An 18,533-nucleotide genomic window follows, 5' to 3' on the forward strand; every position below is an offset into this window, starting at 1 on the left:
TGAAAGATGAGCTCTCCGATAAAACCAGAATGAAACTGTCATCTTCCTTCCAAAAGAAAGACTTCACAGAGCTTTGGCTAAAACTGTGTCAAATTGCATAACCATTCAATTTTTTAAATTTAAACACTACATGTTTTACTTTGAGGTCCACTTTTCCATTCTTCTCCATTAAGTAACTTTAAGATCTTGGAATTAATTTTTCAGCATGTTTTTTGTGGTGGCTAAAAGAACAGAATTCCCTGTGTCCCAAAGCATGCTTAACTCCTTACTGTTGTGTAGTAACTGCAACACATTACAACTGTTTACTATTCGTGGGCTTATTCTTGTAATCATGCTAATACAATAATGTCTTTGTAATTTCATCTCTGTGAAAAATGAACTCAGTTCAAATTTGAACAGCTCAAACAGTGGCCTTTGTTCAAGAGAGCCTCCAAAGACACATAAGCTTAAAATTATTTAGCTCAGACCTACCACATATCTGTGCACTTTACAAATGAAATTAAACAAACAATCACGGTGATACAGAATGGCACCCATGCATCAGATTGTCCGCTTAAGCACTGTAATGCCCTCATTTTTGTATGGCTTGACTTCATGAGCTTACATGACTAATTCAGCTTTATTAACTAATTACCACAGTCCTCTCTATTCATTTGTTTTATCTCAAGGATTTTTTGGTTTGAGTCATCTTTCAGATGAAAGGAAAACTAGGCTTGCTATTTTTTTGAAACAAACAGATTTGTACTGGCCAGCCTTTCCAACTAAGTTCAAAAGACTTGCTCTTTTGACAGAAGAGCTTGCAAGCTTTGTTACTCCTCAGTATTCAACAGCACAGCCTTTCAAATGGACAGAAGGCAGAGACAAGCTTTCTATAAACTTCAAGATATTTTGGACCAGATCCTCATGATCTACATCTAAATGCATTCTCATCTTTGAAGGTCTGCCCATCAATTTTTTTTTCTGCAATGCTAGTGAAATACAGTTTTCAACAGCTCACATTTTTTAATAATCAAAACACCTCTTTCCCCTCCTGTTCCCACAAGCATAAGCACTGATCCTAAGTGCAGATCCTCTAGGACGAGTCCTTCTACAACTGACTTTTATAGCAATGGCAAACATAAGCTGAGACTATGCTGACAAGTTTTTCTGATGCAATTATGTTCAGTAGGAATATTAAAAATCACACCACCTGAAGTCTGCATGCAAAAACTAGAGTGTAAATGCAGCAATGCCAAAAGAAGGATGCTTTGTCAGATTATCTGCATTGCCTCTGACACAAATGGGGTCAGTAGAAAGCTCTCCTTCTGACAATATTCAGCAGAGCTATGTTGGTGTAGTTGTTGCAGAAAAGGTCCTTCTAGCACAGAAAAGCTCAGTCTCTTAATTAATAAGAAACTTAATTGAAGTTCTTATATGGAACAACATCTGGATAAAATGGTTCCACAATTTTCACATTTTAACTTTTTTGTCCACCTTCCTTACTTCCCCTTGAAAAGGAGTAAAGTGGACTCATTTTTCTTTCAAATAAATAAAAAACTGGAGAAACAACAACAACAAAAAAGATTGAATTTCCTATTTGCAAAACAGAAAAATTAATCAGGGAACAAGCAGAGAAAATAAGCCCCAAAAAGATCTTTGTGCAATTGAAAATGTAAGAGAGATGAGATTTTCAACTCAAAGTACTTCATGGCATATACAAAACAGAAGAGATTACTTCAATCTATTTGTATTTAAATGACAGACACAGAAATCCAGTATCAGATTCTTAAAATCAGCTTAGATGAACCAACATAAGCAAAAGCAGATTTATGTATGTTGGATAATGGCTTAAAAATCCATCCTAAATTTTTAAAAAAGCAATTAAAAGGAAGCCATCTAAAGCCTCAAGAGACACAGAACAGTTTCAGGCTCTTCTCATCTTTCAGCATAATCCATTCTTGCCCTTTTCAAGACTGGATTTCTACATCAAACCTCTCTCAGTTGGTCTCTGAAAGGGGAAGATTTCACCACCAATAAACAGAAGAAGTTTATGGAAATGCCAAATGGGACACAGCATCTGGTTCTTAGCTTTTGCACAGAAACTAGACATGGTTTAGATTTGTTAAGTCATTTTGAAAATACAAAGCCATAAATAATGTTCCACGAATCTCTTTCAGATGTTTTAGTGAAGCTCATTCTCTGAACTCATATGCAATCAGATTAACTTCATGCTGTTTAAACACTACATGAACTTTATAGAGAACATTAGAAAGCCATATTTCTGTATGTGGACTCAAATAGATAAATGATCAGCACCCCTGAACAGAGTTTGTTTAACTCCCAGGCTTCAAAGAGACTTTTCTTAGTGCAATCAATTCTGCAGAAACGACTGCTCTGTTGCAAAAAAAAAAAAATTACAGAGCAAATTTCTCAGATAGTATCTATTAAAATAGAACTTAAGCAACATATTTTCCTAACTGTTCAATGGAAGCAAACATAATTCTACTTCCATAATACTGAAATATACTCAATGCTTAGTATTGGATAAAAAGCTCCAATTAAGTGTAATACTACACAACTGAGGAGGAATTTTTGAAATGTCTGTACAAACAGAAACCATTTTCTATTGCCATGTCTTAAAGCAACCACTAAAAGTCACCTTGTTCCAAAGAGCACTGTTTTCCAAATACCCCACAGAAAGCACATCCTTGCAACAGACGGATAAAAAATAACTTGATGCAAAAAAGGCACCAGAGTTTTATGCAGAAATTCATGACTGACAGAATATAACTAATCCTAATATAATGCTAAATAGAGCAGTATGTTTTTCATCACAAAATACTTCAATCACTGCCCTACACTGTGCTAAATATGGAAATTTTGAAACACTGCAGATCATTTCCATTTACGCCCATGATTTGCTACCTGAGCTTTAAGACAGACTTCAAGAGAGTTAAATGACAAATCCTATTTTTGTCATAACTTACCTGTAATTATATTAAAGCATTCCAAACAACTCCTTCCCTCAGAAGCTATTCACCTACTACACTTTGTAGGAAAAGAAGGCTTAAGTTTTAAATATGTAATTGGAACCTTGGATATAAGAATCTAGTATTCTTCCACAGACTACATTTATCTTTTTTGCTATGACAATATTAACATTTTTTTCTGAATAACTGGAATTGTAATACTAAAGTAATTTTATCCATTGTTTATCTCTACTTTAAATATTATCAATAAATGACACATGTAAATATTATTATTTTCCTAAATACACGTATTCCTATTTTCAATATTTTACATACTATTTTTTCCTACCTGTCCTGTTTCATAATGCCTTGCAAACTGGTTAACCACTCGATAGTCATTTGCAAAATACTCCATCAGAATTGAGGGAACTTCAGCAAAATCAGTAGGACATCTGGTTCCTAGAGGTAGAATAATTGTACACATTAGCATTTGCTATTTCCATTAACACAAATAGTTAACTCTTCCCAAAAGGTTTTGCAACTTTCAGTTTGGACTTTTGGTGAACTTTAATGTTCTTTCATTTATTAAGTCAATATTTTATTTCCATTATTGTACATACTGCCAGAAAAGCTTCATTATGATGCTACACATTTTACTATAAATCACAAAGTAAAACAAAATATTTGAACAGCTGGGTGAGGCACCTTATAAAGCTCCGGATCACACCCTTTTTAAACTAAACCAGACTGTAGCCAAACTGGCCCTACATGAAACACCAAATCTTTTAAGTGTCCTAAACCTAAATTAAACTACAATGTAAATAAAACTCTGCCTTAATCCCATTCACAGTTACAATTTTTAGCTTCCATCTGTTTGCTGAGCTTACTTATGCTTTATATTAACCTCACTTTATAATACCAAGTCATTCATTCAAGGAACACTCCTGCAGATTGCAGACATGTTCTATGTAAGTGCAATGAGGTAACATCTTAGCTGTTAGCATTTTCAAAAAGCACTTTCCCAAAAACCTTATTTATTCTAATCTTTATCAGCATCTCACCCAATGGAAGTTATTAAAAAGTGTAACACATCGCCAAATCAAAGCTGAATTTCTAATTTCTATATTAAAGTTAGCAATGTAAAAGTTGTTGATTTCATAGTGGGTCATCACCTCTATCCCTGTCTGCCAGACACAATGTCAACATTCAGAATTAGTCTTAAATTCCAGTGTGTTTTTATTATGTTTTGGACACTAGCTTTTAAAATCACTCCTTTGGCTTCTAAGAACCTTTCTCTAATTTTTAATCTTAATTTATAATTTGTTTATACTCAATGATTCAGACTGATACTGCTCTTCGGTATAAATAACCTTTTTCACACTGGTTCTTACCTACTAAATTGAGAAACGATATTCTCTCTGAGCCATTATTATCCAAAGGCAAGATAAAGTCTAAGAAACTATCCATTCTAGTTCTTCTCTGTACCTGCTGCAGTTGGAATTCAACTTCAGACTAGACACACAAAGCCATGCCCAAACATTGCATGAGGTTTCAGCAGTACCTTTACCATTCTAACACTTACTGCTGTTAGATATAGCTCTCGTGCAATTTCAAATCACATTGGACCCTTTCACAGACACATTACTTATGTGCAGTTCTGCACTGACACATAAAACTGTGATTCTGTTTCTCCACCAATGCTGAAAAATCCATTTCATAGCAAAAATTACCCTTGTATTCTGAAAATGCATGATCTGCAGTGTGTAGTTCTGAATTACAGGAAAGTAAGGCAAGAGAGAGCAGGAAAGATGTCAAATACTCAGCTCACCTCAACTAGAATGTAAAATTTTTAGTTCTCACACTAGCCTGTAGTCATCTTGTTTCCATACTTTACCACCCTAGTGTTCCATGAGAGCAGACAGCCCCTAACAGACATCCCTGGGACGGACCCTTTGATTGTTACACATTCCAAATCCATAAAAAAAAGATTCTCTGCTGAAACAATGCCACTGACCTCCAGCCTCCAGTGCTGCTTTTGCAATGCTAGATCTAGAGTGAAATCCTCTGGGATGGGGGATTGCCTGGAGCTAAGGCAACACAGAAACCATACCCAGGCACTTCTGGAAAGTCTGAGCCTCAAAATTAGCCATTTCCTGCCCCTCCAAGAGTTTGACATGCAGACACACATGATTCAGAACAAGAGGAGAACTCCCACCAAAGCAGCTATTTTGGGCATATAAGTATTCCTGTAGCTCAAGATGAACAAGGGTATATGAGTGGAAGGAGTGGGGGAGAGCCCTTAGCTGTCCCTAGGACTATACAGAGCTTATACTGAAGGACTTATGCAGTGTTCATCTGTTTTAACGATGTCCTGTACTGACATACTTATAAACAGCTCAGTCAATTTTAATTTTAAATGGAAGACTTAAAAAAGAATATTTTGCCCCTGGTGCAAAGGTATCTATTGATAAAACATTAACTGTGCCATGACACCCCTTTGAATCACTAGAATAATGTAAAAATAGTAAAACATATTAAAAAAAAATTCTTTAGACAAGGAAGTTACAATCTCATCTGTTTAGTTGGGGTTTTTTTGTAATAAGTAAATGTCTGCTGCACTTGAGATTTCCAGCACACTGTTGTAGAAAAGAATATACCAAGCTGTCCACAGGTAAAAAAAGTAGCATGCCAAGAAGCCTTAGTCAGCACAGGTCTTTGACCTGTTTGCCACAACTGCAGAAGGTTATAGAAGCCAGAGACCTGCCAGCCAACACACTCACTACTCTTTGCAAGATCTAATCCACTAAATTTCCTTCATTCATTTTCCTAACTAATTTCCAACCCAGGATTCATTGTGGTTTTACACTAGGTACAACCTATTTCCCAGCCACCAACTATTCCAATGATTATAAACTCCACATAAGAGAAACTTGCAAGAGTGGATACCCCCAATAGAATAAAGATCAACAGTACATAAACAAAAGATAAAAATGCCTAATTATTATTAGAAAAAAGAATATTCAAGTGCTGTTTGGTTGAGTTTTACATAATATCTGGAGATCTGATACTGTGTTCTCAAATCATCAAGGATATAGAACTACTAACATGACTCAACCGTTTTTGATTCATACTCTTTTTCTTCTTTTGTTTTGCTCTGTTTATTTTTTAATCTACTCCTTTCTTCTGGAAACTAAACATTTGACTAAAACAAAAATATCACTATTATAACTTCCTTACCAGTGACATGCTGGTACCGAGTTCTTCCCAGCATAGAATGCATAGCATGTCCCATTTCATGGAAGAGATTCTCCATCATGCCAGGACTTAGTAGTGTTGGTGTACCTCTTGCTGATTTGGGAAGGCTCAGCATAAGAACAACTACAGGTAGTTGGTACTCTCCATTTTCCTTTAGCCTGCCTCCTCGAACTGTAAAGTGACAATCCTTTTCAAGGTAAAAGCAAATATGGACAACCAATGTCATTATATCAATGATACTAAAACATGATTAAATTAAACTGTTAATCAAATCTGAACATATACTCAAGTTACACAAGTAGAATTCAGTGATCATTAACAGTGTTGTTCAATAGCAGCATTGTTTCTTCACCGTTATTATATGCTTCGAATTCATAAGGAAATTACTTGATTCCATAAAGAAAAGACTGTCTTGCTCTTAGAAAATAGAATTATTTCTTTATGTTTTAGAATTATCAAAACTGCTAAAATTTTCTAAGAGATATCACTAGTGCCAAGAAATTTACTGATGTGTCACATCCATAACATACAGATTAAGTTCTCTCCTCAGCCTCCAGCAGTAACTTCTTTATAAAATATACCACACAGCACTCCTAGTATATTGTGAAATACTAGCAATCAGAGTTCTATATTAAACTAATGTAAAGTTTGTCCATTCATCACCTCACTAAAGGTGGTAATTTGCAGATGCTTCTACTGAGTGAAGTGTCTCCTGTACTGCATCCTATTGCAAATCTACTGCCACTAGGCAGTGAGTGAGCCACAACAGAACCATCTAGAGTTTTAAGAATTTAGAATAAAAACTAGTTGAGTGCAAAAACTAGAGAGTGTAAATGTCAGATTGTTTCTACTTGTAAACAGTAGGCCAGAAAATAAGTGTTTCAATATCTACTATTTCTCTAAACAGAGTTCTATGACATTCCATAGTGCCTGTTACCACAGAGTCTGACTTCAGTCTACTGGGTGATGTTTTTTAAAACGAAATGTTACTCTAAAAAAATATTTTACCTAAACCCGCACATGAAGTTACAGACTTACCCTGTTTCAGTTTATTTTAAAATGAGGCAAGTTTTACTAAATTTACATTGAATGCAAACGGCACTAAAGCTACAGTTATTACGTATATAAAACCCAAGCTGAAGTCAGATCATAAATGTTACCTGATGTGGTTTATCGGGTCGCTGGAAGAAGTCACAATAGATGTATCCTAGTAAACCTTCAGTTTCATGAACAACAGCCTGAAGAAAAAAGGAATATAATTTCCACAGTGAAAGCACTGATTACATGTAAATTGAAGACATAATATTCAAATCGCAAGATCTATAATGAATAAATGACAAACGAACTGAGAATAACTAATGTAAAATCTGTTCATAATTTTAATTGAAAAAATATATATATATACAAAATTCACAGCTTCTCTCTCAAACTACAGACATTTCTGCATTTCACCCAAAACCAACTAGTCACAGATTAGTATTAAAAGTACTGTCTGTGTTAAAAAACCACTGTCTGTAGCCCCCAAATGGCAAACAGCAGCTCATTTACCATGGAAATAAAAATAGAAAGAGTAAGGAGTAATTATAAACTGGCCCACACTATATAAAGAACAGCATCTCTTGCTGAAGGCTGGTGATAGAAGAGTAGAGATCTGGCAGTGAATAAATGTAGGGAAGACAACAGAAAAACTTGGGAACCTGCTGAGTAAGTTATTGCCCAAGTTTTTATTTCAACCCACCCCCAAAAAGAGGGCAGAAAAATAAAAGATGTAAAAAATCAATCTCAAAGTAAAGATGACATACATAGTCAAAAAAATGAGGCAAAGACACATGACTGCTAGGACGCACACCCAAGGCATTCTAGTAATCTACAAATTGAAACTAAATAAACTAACAGGGCTCATTCAGAAAGGTGCAACAATAATCTCCAAACAGAGAAACTGTTTCTGATTCAGGCCTCCTTGACACAGATATAGTATTAAGGCCATAAAACACCAACCATCCAAAAGGCACTTCAAGAGATGATAAAGCTCTTGAGGTCTAACTTCAACTAAAATTAGACAACTAGTTTGTGCTCTGATAGGTACCCAAGGAACTTTAAAAAAAGTTTGATTCATGGCTCACAAAAACACACTATCTTGTTTATCTGCCCTTTGGTTTCAGATGCTGGAACCAAGAATGCTTACCAACTTTCGAACATCTTCAGACCAAATCTCTCCTCTCTTTGTCTGTTCAGCATAGAGGGAGATTCCAAGGAGCTGACTGAACAAAGAGTTCAAACCTTCCATGCATGCCCCAAGAGAGAAAAATGGACAGTACAAGCCAGGATCAATGTTGTACCTAAGGGAATACAAGAATCCCAAACCAGTCAGTCAGCAGAGCTACATAAACTACAGTACTCACCTTCAAGCCACAGGATGCCACAAAATACACTAGTTCAGCCCAAAGGCCCTTAGTGAGCATGTTCAGCTTTATTTTTCAAACAGTGAAACCAAGTCACAGTCACAGTGCTTTGCACTATCTCAGTTTTTCTTATATTTAAATCTCGATACCAAATTCAACAGATGTTTACTATGATTTTCAGAAATGTGGTGAACATGTAGCCCAAACAGACCATGGCAACATGATGGGTGGCCAAGCATTGGCTTGTGATCCACAAGAGGCCACTGGCACTCAAGTGCCTTTCCCATGCCAAGGCTGCACCGTGTGACTGATCAGAAAAACAAGCTGGCTTTGGCTGTGGTGTAAGCCAAATCCTCAGCTAGGGCAGGAAACCAACTGGTAAGCACTGCTGACTCTGCAGTCTTGCCTTTCACTGCAGCAACAGAAACACCAAGTAGGTACAATCACCTCCCACACAAAAAATCAGACTTCAATCTCTGGGGACTCTCTTGAACCATGTAGAAAACATCTACAGCTGTGAGCCACCTGAAAATTTTAGTATGTGACGTGGATTTCAAACATGGCCAAGCTTCCTGAGCCTAACGTCAACCAACTATGTTCAAGACACTGTAGCACAGAAGACACCCATAGGGGAGGAAGACATCATACATCTGCATGCATGCATATAAACTGAGAACAAACAAAATTTCAGAAAGTAGTTCAGAGATGTATGCAGCCTATAAAAGGGCTCAAACTCCCTGAGACTCTGACCCTAAAAAGTAAACACGCTACAAGTGTATCAAGCAAATAAATGCTCTGCAAACTCACACCTTTCACAAGCTGATCAGCACCACGCGATTCTTTTGAGACAACAGCAAAATCACAACTGGAATCTGCTTGCAGTTGTGTGTACATCCCAAATGGAGAAAAATGCTCTTCCCTCATTTCACATACAAAGCCCAAGTGTTATTTATACCATTTTCTGGGGTCTCAGAGTAAAGACTGCTTAACTCTAGAGAATCAGAGTCATTGAAATTTAAACATGCATCAGCTAGATTATAACAGCTGGACACCAAAGACAAGAACCACGCTATTTTAAGGCCTGTGATCAAAAGGTTTAGTTACAGACCAGCTGTGAAAGAACCAGATAGTCCCTACCTAAACACCTACCCTTCCTTCATTCCCACTCCCACACAGAGAAGACCTGAAAAAGAAGCCCACTGGGGATGCTTCGTTTGCCAAAGTGCTGCTTACGACTGCAGCTCCGATTCACTGACGGGCATCACTGAGCTGTGATGCACAGCAGGGTGGGGCTACTCCTCTAAGCCACAATATGGTAAGGTACAAGATTTTGCTTATTTTCACACCACAAATGCAACAAGCTAAAGCTGGTGTATTCCATTCTATTCTTAACTATAGTAGAACACAGAAATTAGAGCATATTTTGGCTCTACCATCCTGACACAGTTCTTCAAGATCTTCACACCAAAATTCACGTGCTGCACACTGCCATACGCACATTTTCCTTCTTACTCAAAAAGTCATTACACCCAAGGAAATAAGCATGATATAAATCACTTTAGATCAAGTTGGATAAAAAGACTGAAAGCAAGTCTCTAAAAGAAAGCAGAAGAGACAAGTTGATTTTCATATAAGCCACAGAAATTTGGAGTACAAAGAACACTGATTGACACACAGAGCTCCCCTCTCCACCCTGAAGTACAGAATTACAGGGTATGTGTTCAATACTTACTAAGTCAGTAATTCCTAAGACTTGTGATGCCTTCAACATGGCACTTTTTGAAAAGCTTTAGCAGGTAAACCTCAGATGTCTCCACACTTTTATAGAATTGCCCGGTGATTGCCTTCTGCCCAGATCATAACCATGGAAACTAAAACACACCACTAAGTGCTTCAGACCTCCTGATTCTGCTCTGAAGCTCTCCCTGCATACAGACTACAAGACCTGCAAAACAAGGTTAAAATGACCCTTCTTTTGGCAGCAAATCATTACAATCTCCATAATAGTTTAGAACTGCTTTTTGTCATATCACTTTAAAATCTTATACTATCATCCTACATGCCACTATGAATACTAAGCTGAGTTTTTCCATTTGTAATTCAAAGAATTGCATCTTTAACTCTATTTAACATCTTTAACTGACTATAAAAGTACTGTCTCAATACATACTACAGACAAGCTCAAGTGGTTTCATTGCACAAGGGCTCTTTGCAGGGCTTTTTTGCTGAGTGCATTTCAACCAGTCCTGTCAAAGCTATGCTTACGTGCAAAGCCTGCACACCCTCCTCCCCCCACACATCCAGTATCATCTGGGGCTCCCATGCCGTTTCCTCCCTGCCCACTGGGAGAAGAGAGACAAGTGTATACGAGGTATTTCAAGAAAGAACCCATATGATGCAATACTACAAACACACACGTCAGTAAAACAAAATTTAACACTACCAACAGCTCACATTCATAATAAAACATCAGATTTTCACAGCAGCAGGAGATTAAAACATGTAACTCCCAACAGTGAGTTCAGTTGCAGGATAAGAGAACATGAAAATGATAAGCAATTAAAGAATAGCACCCTTAAAAACACTTCATTAAATTAAACCACTTTCACACAAGAAACAAGAAAAATCAAAAGATGTTTAGAGACTGCTCAAAACTTTCTAAAGAGTAGAATTTTTTTTGATGGACCAGCTAAGTGTGGAAACCATTTCCAAGTATATGAAAGACAAGAAAGTCACCAAGAGCAGTCACCATGGATTCACCAAAGGCAAGTCATGCTCAAATAACTCAATAACCTTATATGATGAAATAACTGGCCTGACAGAAAAGGGGAGAGCAGTGCTCGTCACCTCCTTGGACTTCAGTGAGCCCTTGACACTGTCTCCCCTAAGATCCTTGCAGAGAAGCTGTTGATGTATGAACTGGATGAGCAGACAGAAAACTGCCTGAATGGCAGGGACCAGGGGGAGGTGATCAGTGTCACAATGACTGGTTGGAGGCCAGGGACCAGCAGTGTGCTCCAGGGGTCAATACTGGGTCCAGTCCTGTCCAGTCATTGGCAGATAACACCAAACTGAGTGCCATCCAAACTGGAAGAGTGGCTGATATGTCAGAGGGTCTTGCTTCCATCCACTGGGACCTCTACAGGCTGGATAAATGGGTTGACAGGAACCTCAAGAAGTTCAAAAAGTTCTCCCCTCCACCTGGGGAGAACAACCCCAGGCACCAGTATATGCTGGGGGACACCCAGCAAGAAAGCAGTTTTGCAGACAAGGACCTGGGGGTCCTGGTGGACACCAAGTTAAGCATGAGCCAGCGAGGGACCCTTGCCACAAAGAAGGTGAATGGTGAATGGCATCCTGGGTGCATTAGGATGAGCATGGCCAGCAGGCTGAGGGACGTGACCTTTCTGCTCTACTCAGCACTCTGTCCAGTGTTGAAGTGCTGTGTCCAGTGCTCGACTCCTCAGGATAAGAGAGACACGGCCATACTGTTCAGCCTGGAAAGGAGAAGCCTCAGAGGGATCTTAATAAGGAGTATAAACTCCTGAAGGAAGGGTGCCAGGAAGACAGACCAGGCTCTTCTCAGTGCTGCCCAGTGACAGGACCAGGGGCAACAGGCACAGAATGGAACACGAGATGTTGCATCTTAACATCAGGAAACGTTTTTTTCCCAGTGAGGATTAGCAAGCAGTGGCACAGGTAGCCTAGAGGCTACAGAGTCTTGCAACTTGGAGATATTGAAAAGCTGCCTGGACTTGATCTGGGACACCCAGCCCTAGGGGACCCTGCTTTAGCAGGGGGTTGGACCAGATGACCTCCAGAGCAAATTTCCAGCCTCAGCTATTTTGTGAAGATGTCATATGGAGCCTAGAACTAAGAACACACAGCTGCAGTGTGAGAGAGATTCCACCTTTATCAGAGGAAGACAACATTTCATACTAGCTGCAAAGGATTACCACATTCGGTTGAAATACTGGATTAATGTGTTTGCTGGAGGGGTAGAAAAAAACAACCTCTGAAACTAATTTTTATTTAATTTCTGTCAAAAACACAGATACATACTAGCGGGAGAAAGCAATGATACTTCTTCATGGATAGAACAGCTGACATTAACAAATTACAAGGAGAAGATCAATGTCTACTTCTTCCTCATTCTCAACACTCCTTGAATGCGCACAATGTCCCCATGATCATGACCCTACCCCAGGATGAAAAGGATAGGAAGAAGGCTTTCTGATAAATATTGTGTAATATACTGTCACTATCCAAAGTGGGGGAGGGGATGGTGGCAGGAAATCCATCTGTGATGGTTTTGTCCTTTCAAAAAAGCATGATACTTATCCACCACTCCAGAAAAACAGCATTAACAGACCATAATGCCTTAAGGCAGACTCACCAGAGGAACCAGCCCCCTGCTCTGGCTAATGCTTGAAGATGTCACAATCTTGACATTTTGAGTACAATGCGGTCTTGACTAAACAACCACTTTAACAGAAACTACACAAAGTTAATTTTAGTCCCTTCTGGTAGAACACTGTCAGGATCAAACCTCTCCCACATTTAATGAAAGGTGTGTTAATGCTCCTCTTGCCAATGGAAAATTGAAAAAGTTATGAAAAACAACATTTTTTTAAATACAGAATGCCAAAACAAAAATGTATCTAGTTCTGATCTCCACTGTCCATTTCTGCCTTGCTTATTACATCAGTTTGCAAAAAAAGATCAAAGCTGAAGATATTGAAAAATCCTCAAATACCACAAGTGTCCTATGCCACAGACCCAATATTTAAATTACTTTTGGGCACACCTAGCAGCAGTCAGCAGAGATGATTATACCTTGAGTTATCTGGCATCCATTGTTTGTTTGCTAGCCAGTGCAATGTCCCAGGAGTTATGGAGAAAGGGGTTAAAACCCATAATATAGTACAATTATCACAATCAGATGATAATAACCAATAATACTTCAAAATGAGTACTGGGTACTGAAAAAAAAAGCTACTCCTCCAAGAAGTGTGTAATACATCTTCAAAAATCTTTGTGTAAATACCAGTCTGTACCCAGTAAGCAGTAATCATGCCAGACACCAAAACACAGATTCATTTCCCAAGTTTTGAATTTGGTCCTACCTCATACATGAACTCCATTTTCACAAATTAAGTACAACCAACGATAGCTGAAGAAAGCCTAACCCCAAACTTGCACTGATTCCAGGAAAACTTTCTCTTTGGGCTTACTTAGGAACAGCAATCAGCTAAAACCTCAGCTATCTGAAACTCATGTCCTATAACCAAAACCTCAGTTCCTGGAATAATTATTGATAGATGATCCTGCCTTTCAGTGGCAAGAGCAAGCATATGACTGACTCTTTCCTGAGCCCCCACCTTCAAGATTTAATGCTACTCACTGAAAAATAAAAGGTGTAACACTAGATAAGATTAGAGGACAATGGGGAAAAGGGAGGAAATTAAAATATTTGAACCTTTCCCAAATATAAAAATATTCAATGAACAGAACAGGAAATGCTGCAATCTCTACTAGATCTCTAAAACTTAAATCTGGCATATGGGTGTGGGTAGGAAAGTATTTGGAAGAGTTTACAAAGTAGATGTTCCCTTGTTAAAGATTCTTGGTTGATTTCAGGCACTCAAATGGTAGCAGTCATTAGCAACTTCACTGTTTCCAGATGACAAGAAAAAAGCATCTGTTAGCTAGAAATGATTACCCAATCTCAGTTACTGACATGACATTAGTGGAACTGGAAGAACACATTTCCCAGGCACAGTATTTTGGCATTCAAATTCATACCAATCTCAAAACATGGTAACTCAACTTTTCAGCAGCACTGGGGACTGTGACTGTGACAGCAATCCAAGCTTCTCTTCCCTGAGTCCTTTGAACGAAAATTCTCATGCCATTAAAGGGTCTCAGCTGTATCTTCAAAACACACTCTGACCTGGGCCAGATTTTCTAAAACACCACATAAAACCTTAAGATGAAGACTTCTCCCAATACATTCCTCTAGCATTTTAAATAGCCCAGTAACAAAGACAGAACTTGTCTGTGTAGGATGCAGAGCCTTTTTGAGGGCTGATCCAAGACTGCACAATTAATTTCTCCTGAAGCTAAAGGGAAAACTCAAAGTTCCCCATCTTCTATCCCAGGTGTATGGTGCTTCTTTGATCCCTTTTTTTCAAAGATGAAACCAAGTGTATTTGTAAATGCAGACTAAAGACTCCCAGCAAGACCCTATCAAAACCAAGGCATTCCTGCCCTGGCAGGGGGTTGGACTAGATGATCTCCAGAGTTTTCTTTCAATTCTAACAATACTGTGATTCTGGGATTCCACTGCACATTACTTCTCAATCAACAGAATGAAAGGACAACAACTTCAGTTAATGAATTAACTGCTACTGACTGACTCTACATAAAAAGGAGCAGAATGCAGAATTTCCAAAGTGCTATAGCCTGCCCCAAAAATGCTCACTAGTCAGAGCAAAGCAATCTTCATAATCTACACGTTAAAAAATGTTGATGACCCTACTGTGCATATAATTATTTTTATACTATATGTTAAAGCAGCAATCATTTTAAGAATCACTTTATGCACAATTTTCAAGCTGTTATCAATTGTGAGCTTGAATAGTTGTACAGCTTTATGCCTTCTAGTTAAAATAAATAGTAAAAAATTGAAATAAAACTGCAAGAAGCAGCTGCTTTATTATGAGCACACTCTTTGGCAAGCTGCCCCCACATTTATTCAGACAAGTGACGATTTTATCTCCAACAGGAAGTGCACTCAAGTATTTTTGGGAAAAGAAATCAGAAAGGAAATTATCATGACCCATACTGAACTACAGTAACAGGCACTCTGCTACCAGTAAAATTTCTGCTAAGGGTTACTGCTACTAGGAAGTAAGGTTAATGTTCTGGAGCCAGATAGCATTGACTGACAATAACTACTGCAAAGAAGAGCTGGAAGACAGGTTTTCTCATATGCCGTCATTTGCAGCCCCGGAAGAGCAGACAGACAGAATTCAGCGGGGATGATGATGCACATGGTGTAGTAACATCACCAACAAAACATTATACTGCTGTCTCCAAAGCCGGTAAACACATGGAAACATGGAAGCACTTCCTAAGAAAAAGGATGTAGGGCAGCTAAGCAAGCCAGGGCAAGAATCAAACACCCTGTCTGGATACCCTTTTGCTTAAAATGTGAGTTCTGGGCCTTAGGATGCCTGTGTCACCAGAGAAGGGCAAACACAAATACTTTAACACTTTCAAGCTTAATAAGGTACCGATTAGAGGTAACTTGCAGAAGTCTAGAGCTCATCTATGAGCTCTTGCTTCTTTCTGGGACTTAGGCTTCCCTGACTGGACTGCATGCCGTATACCTGAATCCCAAAAGCATGAAGAGCACAGCGTTTTCTATGGGAATATGCCTTTCAAAATGCAGGTGAAAGAGATGGATCTCAAGTGGTGTTCTGATGAATCCCAACAGAACTTTGCAGGGAATGATATATTCCAGTCAAAAAGACTTCTTACCATGTAACATTTCTTCTAGTGTATCTCAGGTTAAAAAAAACAGGTATGGATTGATTTTTGATATTTACAATTTGCGGTAAAAGATTTTCCCAACTACCCTTAAACTTGAGCACATAAATTTTCTTAAGCCATTACACAAAACTTAAAGGATCTGAATGTAATTCTGGAAGAACAGGAAAAGGAATTATCAAAAATTCTATCCGTTACAGACATACACACACCCACCAGAAAACACAATGATTAATCTAAAAGAAGACTTCCTGAAATCAAGGATTTTGTACATGCCTAGATATTAATAAGTTTTTTAAAAGGTTGCTTTTAGTTTTGATGTAGGAAATACAACATTTATGTAAAAAAAAAGTGGACACCAATACACACTCACCCTGCACAAATCAGAAACAGAATCAACAGATACATACATGAACTCCTCTACAGTGGAAAAGAATACTTTCCTCTGTGCCAAACTTTCAATTAAGCTGCTTTGACTCAAGAAAGATAAAAATCAAGACTCAAAGTGGTCCCTTTTATAGTAATAATGAACCTTAAATTATTTGTTTCTCCTGTAGAATTGCATAACTCTCATGCTTACATGTCAAAAACTGTGAAAGATTGAGACACAAACTTGAACACAATAGGTTTGCTCTGTATTCATTTTGCATATTCCAGTAACTTAATTCACTCTGAACATCTGATTTCAAATGCCAAAGCATTTGTATTTATAACAAAACCCAGGAAGGAATGAAAATTTTCTCACATACTCTATGTCAGAATGTGAGCTCAGAAAATTTATGAAGAGGAATTTCAGTACCCTTCTAATTAGAAAGTAGACATATCAAAGAAAATTTAGTTTCTTTAATGCAAATTCCTGCTTTTTATTAAAGGATAAACTATATTTAAGAAATCCAGACACCTTACTTTCACAGTTTGCAGCACAGCCATATTTTTAAGAGAAGCAAAGTAGCCAAACCAATTTGAAAAACGATTATAAAAAGAAGTTAACTAACACAATGAGGTTCGGTTATTCTTCAAGAACAGCAGGCTTCAAACAAAAAGGCTGTGCCCCTGTGAGGAACAAAGATGTAGTATGTGATTATAAATAATTATTTCTAAGCTTGTATGACTTCACTGAGTCTAAATAAAATGCACTTCTAAAATCACTTTCATTTAAGCTGTATCTTTGGAAGGAAGCTAAGACTGCTTTGTGCAGCATGACTTTCATCTATTCTATTAAGAATGCTTTTTATAAAATTGAACATTAGGGACATTTGAATCAGGATCACTGTTCTTTAGAACACAGGCGTTCAGACTCTTAACAATTGCAAATTAGCTGCCAGGCAAAAATTCTTATTGGTGGTTATTAAATGTAGTCCCTGACATATCCTGACTTCTTTGGGGGTTTTTGTGAGAATAATTATTATCCTGTTGACATCCACAAAAATATAGAAGACAAAGTTAAATATCTCTAATAAAATAGATCCTGTCAAAACTTCCAAAGAAACTTGAAAAGATCTTGCTAGTGAAGATAAAAGTGAGATGAACCCCTCAGGTTAACTTGAAGAGATCAAGACAAGGAAAATCCCTTCCAATTTTCATTACATGCCAGACTATGAAACTTAATTCTTTACCTAAAGGGAGACTCTTAACCATGATTTATAGAAGACTCTGGCTTTCTTAAAAATAATAACAATAATAATAACAGAAAGCCTTTGTACTCTCATCAACCATAAAGTAGCACCTGTATTTCAAATTCCTTTTTTCTTTCTGTTAATTGTACTTCCTAGAATATTTTGGAGGAGGTCAAGGGGTAATTTGAAATATTAGTATCAGCACTGCACACAACTTCTAGATTTGACTTAGTTTTCAAATCAACGGTTTCTTTGTTCTTCCACAATGTTTTGAATAAAGAAATAATTCTTGAAAGTTGAGTTCTGCTTCACAACAATCCTTTTCAATAACTTTCAGGTTTCCCTCCAAAAAGCTTAATCCACCAGCTTTAGTGACTGGTGAGTTAAAGTGTGCTTTCTATACCTGTATTAGTTGATTTAAGAGGAGGCATGCCTTCCCTTTCTTATGAAGAGTTTGTCACAGAAAGTTCTCCTTCTCTCTGAGCACTTTGGTTGAAAGATTTCCTAGTTATATTTTACATTAATTTTCCACTTCAGCTTTCAAACTGAACAGAGCGACAGTTTTCTCACATGTTCCACAAAGGGTCTGGGCTATTCTTCTACATGGCGTTCCCAAGAGAGAACAGTCTTTCATAAAACTAAAAATAATTTAACAAAAAGCAGCCATGAATAAGTTTCTTTACCAGTAACTTGCAAACCTCAATATTAGTTGCAGCTTTTAGGAACTTGAGAAACATCCAGTCACATTTTCATACCTT

General features: G+C 37.7%; 1 protein-coding gene across 1 annotated transcript in view; it reads right to left on the reverse strand.

Annotated features, from left to right (window-relative positions):
- LOC104690098 (mitochondrial intermediate peptidase) overlaps positions 1 to 18,533 on the reverse strand; it is a 68,385-nt gene that overhangs the window by 30,366 nt on the left and 19,486 nt on the right. The window contains 4 exon segments of the mRNA XM_039565366.1: positions 3,298 to 3,407; positions 6,186 to 6,390; positions 7,364 to 7,441; positions 8,389 to 8,542. Of these exon segments, the coding sequence (XP_039421300.1) occupies positions 3,298 to 3,407; positions 6,186 to 6,390; positions 7,364 to 7,441; positions 8,389 to 8,542 (547 nt within the window).

This window comes from Corvus cornix, chromosome 1, assembly GCF_000738735.6.
Source record: "Corvus cornix cornix isolate S_Up_H32 chromosome 1, ASM73873v5, whole genome shotgun sequence".
Lineage (NCBI taxonomy): Eukaryota > Metazoa > Chordata > Aves > Passeriformes > Corvidae > Corvus > Corvus cornix.